The 8,875-nt window shown below is 48.0% G+C and overlaps 1 protein-coding gene across 1 annotated transcript; it reads right to left on the bottom strand.

Annotated features, from left to right (window-relative positions):
* Positions 1-4,485: 4,485 nt before the first annotated feature.
* H6S33_012579 (uncharacterized protein) lies at positions 4,486-6,910 on the bottom strand (the record flags this gene model as incomplete). Its single annotated transcript, XM_044843945.1, has 3 exons — positions 4,486-4,905; positions 4,962-5,879; positions 5,981-6,910. 3 exons carry the CDS (start codon positions 6,908-6,910, stop codon positions 4,486-4,488), a joined length of 2,268 nt encoding a protein of 755 aa, XP_044695228.1.
* Between the last annotated feature and the right edge of the window lie 1,965 nt (positions 6,911-8,875).

The raw sequence follows: 8,875 nt of genomic DNA, 5'->3' as shown, positions 1-8,875 counted from the left end.
TGCATATACCTTTTTGTAAGTCTCTTTTGTTTTTTCTTCAAACCTGTTTGTCGTTTATCTTGCTCTCCTTTCTCTCCTTTCTCTCTTTTTTCACTACATTTTTGTATTACAGGTGGTAGAGTCTATGGGATATTGGCGTTTTTAGGAAATTTAGATACCATTGCAGGGAACGGGATGGGGGTGCATAAGTACTTGGTAGTCAGTGGTAGATACATGTAATTTGTTTTGTTTCGTTATGGATTTGGGCTGCGTGAGCTTAGTGTATTTTATTTTTTTCTTTTCTTTTCTCAGGCTCCAAATATGGGCGAGTTAGATACCACTAGTAGTTATATGAGTTCTAATAATGCAATTGCTTACTCTATTTAAAAGTTTGGTTTGTGCTGGTCTTCGTTATGGTAGGGGTGGGTTGAGTATTGATGTCGACGGTATTAGTTTTTGGGTATTTATAAGCATAGATTTCTTAGTTATATCGGACTAATCTGGAATCATGGAAGTCAGGATTATGCAAAGTCGAGTTTAGACAATTCGGAACTCGGAGTTTCGGCAGGGTGGAAACATTGAACTGGGGCACATACACATATGACAGGTATTTTTTTGCCATTTCGGAGTTTGGACATTTGCCATTGGCTTTCTCTACTGAAAGCTAGGACTTTGGGCAGCTTGATCATCCGTCTGGTGATCTTTGACTTGGAATCCTAATATCTTGCCTGTTCCCTCGGTATTTAACTTGTAGCGTTTGTTTCGGGGCGTTTGACGTGTTCCTCCCAGATGTGGCTCCGGAAATCTTAAACCAATAAGGACCGATGCACAGGAATGATATTCTGGGTTATAACATGCGTAAAGATCCCGCTGGGATACCTATGGCGTGGAGGAGCTGATAGGGCTAATGATATATGTGCAAGGAAATATATCTCCACAAACATGTTTAATGTAGGTTGTGAAATTTGGGTCTGTTGGAGTGACGTGAAATTTGACTAAAAACCTACTCATATCTCACGTACCATGTCTAAATCCAAAATGGGGACGTGATGAGAGACTTGACTACGATACATCTGTTCTTCAGGGGATCGGTTATGGAGCGGTAAATGTGTCAAAAGTAATTTTACCAACGGTAGTAAATTATTTACCACCGGTGGTATAAGCACTGAATTTCAGTCATTGTATCTGCACGCTATCCTACATTAGTACATTTCCACCGGTATAAACACTGAGTTTCGGTCTTTATGCTGCGCTATACTAAATAAGTAAATGTTCAATCATTAATGCCAAAACTTATGAAAATTTCCCACCGGTGGTGAAATACCGCCACCGATGGTGAGATTCCCCACCGGTGGACAATTTTCATATATATTGGCATTATATGGCCCCTTTTGGCCAAAAGGTCTGTGCTTTTATCATAAAAATTAGCATTATAGGGTATAAATACTGGTATTATTTTCACCACCGGTGGTAAAATAATTTACTACCGTTGGTAAAATTACTTTTGAGACATTTACCGCCCCATAATCGGTTACCAATAAGTCAGGTGGAAATTGTACAAAAGCCCTGCGCGCAATCCGCAATCTTTAGTTCTTGTACAATTTTCACTTTCCGGGTTGGTATTCGCTCCGTCATGGCCCACATCCCATCCACATTCGAATCCTCGGCATCGCCAAGAATAGACAGGAGCGATGAGCTGAGAAAAAGACTCTCCTCGGCCTGTAAGGTAACTTGGGAGCTGAGGAATTCTCGGAATTCCAGAAGATATTACTCTCAGAAGTTCAATGTCATCGGTTGATGGTCTGGATGGTCGGTGGGCAAGTGTTAGCGTATTAGACAACAAAACGAAGGGGATGGAGAAAAAAAAAAAAAAACGAGAAGATAAAAAAAAAAGATATGTGTTACAGGAATTGGTTTTATCAGGCTTGATGCCCGTGCTGTATGCCTGAAGGTAGTCAAATCCGATGGGCATAGAGGTTTAGAGACAGGGCCTACGATGATGAGAGGAAGAAGGACGATGAAAGTAGAGTGCGGGGGTAGGAGACTTATATACAGCTTCGTACTAAGAATTATGTGACTGTTAACCACAGTTAGGGCTCACTTTCGATGGCGGCCAGAGTCAGCCCTTATTTCGTGTTGAGGGGCTCAATTGCTGTGTAGATTTTTGAACAGAAAATGTGCAATATACCCCGAGCCTCCCCGGTGCGAGCTACTTCCTCGATGCAGCCGCCCCTTATTCTTATGCCTTTTCAGTGTCACCTGTTTGTTTCTTGAATATTTTTAAGGCGGTGATCGTAACTGTCAATCTGTAAGCCACCGCTATGACTCCTAGGCCCTTTGTGCTTCCTGGGGGCGAATCATTGTAGTAAAGCCCTCTCAATGAGCTCAGGTCTAGTTCACGACTGACCCCGAGAAATGGATTCATGCATCTTGAATCTTTGGCTCGGTGCATTAGCACTGAGAAGTCCCAGCACATCCCTTTTCTTTGGCTTTAGAATCCAGCCCGGCACCGCGAAGGCAGATCCATTTTCACAACAAAACTTGATTGATTGATTGATAATTCATTAATTGTATTTCACAACAAAACTTAAAGAGTGTGTGAGCACCTTTCTTACTCTACTCATGCCGAACTGTATTGATAAGAAGATAATAATAAGGAGTATATTATTTTAACTAGCCAAATGTGGGATAGACTACAAGTATGTACGCATTTGATTTTCTCATCATAGAAAATCACTCGAGTGCCAAGAAACTACTTCACTCGATGCCCTCGACCCCGCTCTCCACACAATTTAGAGAGGTTTTATTACGGCGTTTCAAGTTAGACAACCGCTTGGGGTAGAGATGTTATAATTAATAGTAGCTGTGGGGTTAATGGTTGATGACAACGGTGGGTTGGTGGTTATGGGCCCAGTCACCCATAAGGCTACCGAACAAGCTCCCCAGTAGTTCTATTCCGGATTTTAGTTCATATGTTTCAGCCGCTATATACAGATATCGATCGTATTTGCCCATAAAGATACGTCTATTAGTGGGGTATTAGCTAATCTACCAGGACAGAGACCTTCGTTCTGAGGGAGGGAGATGAGGACTGCTTCCGGTGAATTTCAGCGGGGGCTCGCCATTTATCTCCTCATACCTGACTCGTTGTGCATGTGCAATTATGTGCTTAGCAGTAGTTAGTTGACTTGTTCTGTTTACACTTACCGACAGAAAGTGGAGATTCAAGATTGCGGGTTTACACCTTGGGGAGAGGCGGGTTGGTGGTGAAGTGACTCTTCTTGTTTGGTTAGGCGAGCAGTTGGGCAGCTCTTAGTTGTGGTGGGGGTTTGGGGGGAGAGGGGGGCGAAAGCGGAGCTGATATTTGGCTTAACTCCTCTTCGGTGTCCTTTTCGGTGATCGTTTTAGGCAGCTTATATTTCCTCCCTACATAATCCGGTCCCAGTTTGCAAGTGTAGTCTATGAGGCATGTCATCAGTATCACCCTTCCGTAGTAAACATGGCACCAACAAACATACCTCGATTCCGGTTCACCTATTGGCCCTTCAAGAGCCACTACAGTGCTACCCAGCTAGGCGGGTAGGTAAAGCACTTGCAAACACAGCAAGAATACTAGCCTCACGACCATGTGTTTGAACGGGTCACATTTAGCTTTGAACGGCGAGCGACTGTACCAGGTCAAAAACCTGGTTGCGACGCCCTATTTGCTTGTGTTTGCCAGTGCCTTGTCAAGTTACCGTGGTTGATATTTACTGCGGGTGCGTAGATTGAGGTCGTGGGTAAATACTTCCTTTCGTCTTCATCTATGGTGTTGTTGGTAGTTAATGGGAATGGTGGTGGGTGGGAGAGGGGAGAGGGGAGAGGGGAGACAGGTTGTAGTTACATTGACAGCCGTTCCCTGCCACCCCGCCCTCATCGAAGAGGCATCACAGAACATCACTCGAGTGCCAAGAAACCACATCACATTGACAATGGGCTAGCTTGGCAACATTCGAAAAGGACAAGTGGGACACAAGAGGAAACCTAGGAGTGAGAGGATAGGGCATAAACGACAGCCAGCGTGAGACGATAGACGGAGATCAGGAGTTGATGGATGAAGGAAGAGGCGATAAATTGATGAAGATGAAATAGAAGCAAGGGTTAGTGGGGTGGGGAAAAAAAGACAAAAAGGGTGCTTAAACACGTAAATAGATAGCTAAAATAAAGCTTTCCAGCAGAACGAATTAGAGGGCAATTTACAAAGAAACTGGGGACACGTGCATGAACAGTCGTAGAACCATGAATCATGGGCAAAGATTTGTCATTTAAGTTTAGGTGACATCATATGATTCCTCTGCTATATCACGATCGAGCGTATCCCAACCCCATTTAAGTAAATTTCATATCCGTTGACGATATACTCATAGATTCACCTTAGCACATCACACTTCTCAAGAGTAGGGAATCTTAAATTAATCATCCAAGCTAACTATCATTCAAGCATTACACGACTATCCCGTCTACCCACTACCTCTCCAGCACGTCTTCAAAAATACCTCTACATGGCACTCTACTTCCCAACTTCGCGCACATCAAGAATGCACCGCTCAACTTCCTATGCAAACTATATGTCTCCTCCGGCGGGGGGGTCAACCGCTCCTTGATCATCAGTGGAATAAACTCCCTCACCCTGTCCGTCACTGTCTGGTCCCTGAAATCATAGATCTCGGGCGCGGTGTGGCTAAACGGTTCTGCCAGGGTCAGGATCGACCCAACGTGGGCATTTAGCATGGCCTCGGACTCGAAGCCAGTCAAGTATCCCAGATCCTTTGAAAGCTCCGTGACAGCAGCAGTGTCGTTGCGGGCCGCAGAGGTGAGGAGAGAGCAGTATGTGTCCACAAATGGAGCATCGAAAGCGCGAGAAGCACCAAAGTCGAGGAGTTCAATCTGGAAGGTGTGTTAGTGGAAACGACCGGGAAGGCGGGATAGTGTGAGAAATCGACCTTTCTATCCTTTGCGTTCCAGAGGAAGTTTGTCCAGTTTGGATCCGTCTGCATGAACTTGAAGTCTTTCACTTCCCTGAAGCACAGCTTCAATACCTGTGTGCCGATGAAATCTCTCTCCTCCTGGCTCAGGTCGTTCATAATCTTTGTCACGCCCACACCCCACATCCGCTCCATACACAAAACTTGCGGGCCGCATGCCTCGTCAATGACCTTTGGTACACGGAAAACGTCTGTGTCATCTTTCAGCAGCTCGGCAAACCGCTTTGCACATTCTCCTTCACGCACATAATCACACTCCCACCCAAGCTCTAGCCGTGCATTTGCAATGGTCTTATCAAGATACAAGCCCTTTGGCAGCAGTCTCGACGCAGTCAGGAGCACAGCAAGATTGGAAAGATCACTGGATATACTATCAGCCACTCCCGGATACTGTATCTTGACTGCAACGGGCATCCCCGTGCTGGCAAGAGTGGCAGCATGGACCTGCCCAATAGACGCAGCAGCCATAGGCACCTCATTGAACTCGGCAAACAACTCTCTCCAATTCGGGCCCAGGTTTGCAGTAAGAACCTGGTTCCTCTGGGAGGCAGGCATGTAATCTGCACTGTCCTGCACCCGAGTAAGGACCTCGTGAATGGCAGGCGGTAGCATTTTGTCCTGGAACGACATCATTTGCCCGAGCTTTAGCGCGGCCCCACGCATTCGGGAGAGTTTCTTGACCAGACGTTCAACATTGGCGGGCGACATCATGACGCCGCTGCCACTGGAGGAGTCGCTGAGGCCTGTAGCACGCTTGATGGTTTCGGTTGCGGCGCCCCAGGCCATACCGGTTGCGAGGCCGCCATAGTGGAAGAGACGGCCAATGCGGGAGGAGGGCACACGGGAGGCGTTCATTTGGAAGGCAGCGGTTTCAGGCTGTTGCGTGAGGGAAATGTTAACTTGACCATGTTTTTACAAGGGTGTGGACATCGATCGAAGGGCTAGTAAAGAGAACCACACATTTGAGATGAACTTGCCTGCTTCTCAGTGATGGGTTTGGCACTCTCTTCGGCATCTCTCGCTAGCTCTGCAGCTAGGTTTGCTGTCTCTGCATCTGTTGCCTTCAAATCGGAGGCAGCATCAGCAGCGACTGGGTGAGAGGAGATGGAGTCCTTGACATAGAAAGTGTCTTGATCCCTCCCCTCTGTCAAAGGAGTGTTATCCTTCGGTGTCTCTGCCACCGTTGGCTTCAATTCCTCTGTACTCTTGGCTGGCGTTTGTGCCACTATCTTCCTTGCCCTTCTGCTGTGAAACAGCTCGCTGCTCAAATCTTGCACCTCTCCTTCCTTCTTCCCTGGTGTTTCATAAAACACATCGCCATCAATACCCGCTCCCGTCACCGGCTGTGCGCCCTCCGTCATTCTCGGAATCTTCTTCCTTGGCAGGTTACTCAGTACACTGGACACCCTAGCTTGGCGAAGATAGAACACATCGTTCCCCGTATCGTCCACCGAGTCTTCCGCCGTCATCTCAGGGATCGACGACTCGGACGCATGCTGCAGCCGCTTTGCATCCTCCGGGGATAGGTGGTGCCTCGGCGTCGGCGGTGTAGATGCTAGCGGCGAATCAGCGGGCGGTATCGTACCGTCGGGGAGCGGGTTTGAGGCAGCCTGTTTCTGGGTAACTTTGAGCGAGCCTACTGGCTCGGGATCGACGACTGTGGCGGCGCCGGGGGTGTAGAAATGGTCCTGCTCTATTCCCTCTTCTTTTGGTGCTGCAGCTGTGGCAGAGGCGGCCTGTTGTCGAGCATTCTGAACCACGGGGGGCTTGTATCGTAGGGTCTTGAAGATGCTGGAGGAGGTGGTGTAGATTTGGAGCTGCTGGCTCCGGAGGGCGAAATGGCGCTGGGCGATTGCGGAGGAAACGTTGGCCAGAGCGATCAGGTCCACGAGGCGTCGGCCCGCCATTGTCGGAGCTTGTATCTGTATTTTTTTTTCTTTCTGGATAAATGGGATGGGGTATCGTGAGTTTGGGAGAATTGGGTTTGTTGGACTCAATTGCGGGGTTTGGGCGGCGTAGACGCTGTCTGGCTTTCGGAAGGGTTGTCAGTTGTCTAAGACAGGTTTGATGTCTTGAAGCGCCGCTGTAGATACTATGTAACTTATGACGGAATTCACTGATAGGTTGCAATTGCTGGGCGGTGATCGACAAGGGTAAGGTCAATATATGGCGAAGCTACATGTTGAATCAATCAAAACCATCTGTAGGCATCCCTCACTTATATTTACAGGCATAAATTGCATGTAGAAAGAGTCTATTTTCAATTGCAATTCATGATAGTTAATTTGTCCTTGGGCCATATATGTATCCCTTCGTCTGGCAAAAAATGCTGCCCACCCCCCAAAAAGCAAATTTTATGTGGCTTTACTAACAGATCCCGTTATCTCTCTTATCAAATAATAGATCTCCCATACAAATCTGATTCCTGTGTTATAGGGTGGGCAGCATTGCCAGACGAAGGGATAGCCGTTTCACTCACATGGGAAATGTCGGATGAGACAGCATGACCCTGCACTTACCCGGTCATTCGCCATTGACCCATGCCAGGTTCGCCGTTGACTTGGCGGAGAGAAAGCTAGAGGACGAGTGATGAGTTGTGAGTTGTGTTTGTGATTTTCCCGAATCCCACATACATACATCCGCCATTAATTCGATTCATCAGGGCCCGTGACTTTACTCTATCAATAACAACGGCCGGCCTCTTGGATTCAGATACGGCACATACATCTCTAGAGTAGGCACTCTATCTATCCACCCCACCCCACCCCACCACCCGAGTACCTAGTATAGTAGCACATCGTATAACGTACCTGAGCGGGTCGGGAGTCCCTGCAGATCAATCAAGCAGCGCAGCTGAGCTGAGCTGAGCTGAGCTACATAGAAGCAGAACAACATCCCCCCCCCCCCCCCCCCGCCCACCCCGCCTATGAAAACTTATGATCGGAGAATGGAAAAGGCACGTGTTACAGAGTGAATGGCATACTGGCTATGGGCAGCACTGTATGGTTTCCTCTTTTTTTTTTTTTTTTTTCGCTCGGTTTTTTTTCCTGCCCTTTACGATCCCGGTGCCATGGATCGTACCCGTATCGGCGTGAAAAAAAACTATGATGTGACTGTGCAGGTAGGTAGGCCAATGGGGGATTTTTCTGCCCTGGTTGGACTCTCCTCTTTGCCTACCTAGCTAGTTACTCGAGCTGGGTATGCTCTAGCTACATAGCTGATCATGACCTATATGCTAATACATCTGACAGCTCGATATCCGCAGTACTACATGTATGTAGCTTGTATCCTGACCACGACTACCCATAGCATAGCTACCTACCCAGAGGCCCGGAAACACAATCCCAGAGCTCGCAATGCCGATGCTACCTAGGGGTATGCGTCGTTTCAAGAGCTCGAGCTAGGGCCATCTCTAAAAATGAAATGCTCCCGCGAGAAAGCAGCTGTCATCGATTCGGATGAGCTGTTTCCACAGAGCTCCCGGGAAAGGTGCTGCTGCCCCAGGTCGTGCCACGCAGGAAGATCGAGGGGGATTAAACGGTGGCCACTCATGCCCTGTGCTTGGCGCTGTTATGATGGGGGGACGATGGGCCATGGGGGGAGGGATGCTTGTGGCCAATTATGACGGGGGGAGGGGACAGATGTGTTTGTGGACTCGCGCGCCTACGGGGTGGTGAGTGGAGGAGCGGACTTTTCATGGGGCGTGTGGGTGGGTGGATGCTTGCCTGCCTGGCCTGGGTTTGGAGCGGAGTGAAACTGATCTGATCAGATCAGATCTAGCTCTCTGGGGTCTGTGGTGCTGTGGTTCGTGGTCTGTGTTTTTCTGTGTCTCTGCGTCTCCAGCTGTGTTTATGGCTGGTCTGTCTGTGTCT

The sequence above is a fragment of the Morchella sextelata genome (assembly GCF_020137385.1).
Source record: "Morchella sextelata strain SCLS chromosome Unknown scls_8, whole genome shotgun sequence".
In the NCBI taxonomy this organism is placed as follows: domain Eukaryota; kingdom Fungi; phylum Ascomycota; class Pezizomycetes; order Pezizales; family Morchellaceae; genus Morchella; species Morchella sextelata.
Note: the sequence above shows the minus strand (reverse complement) of the source record. Positions and strands in the feature narration are given on the sequence as shown.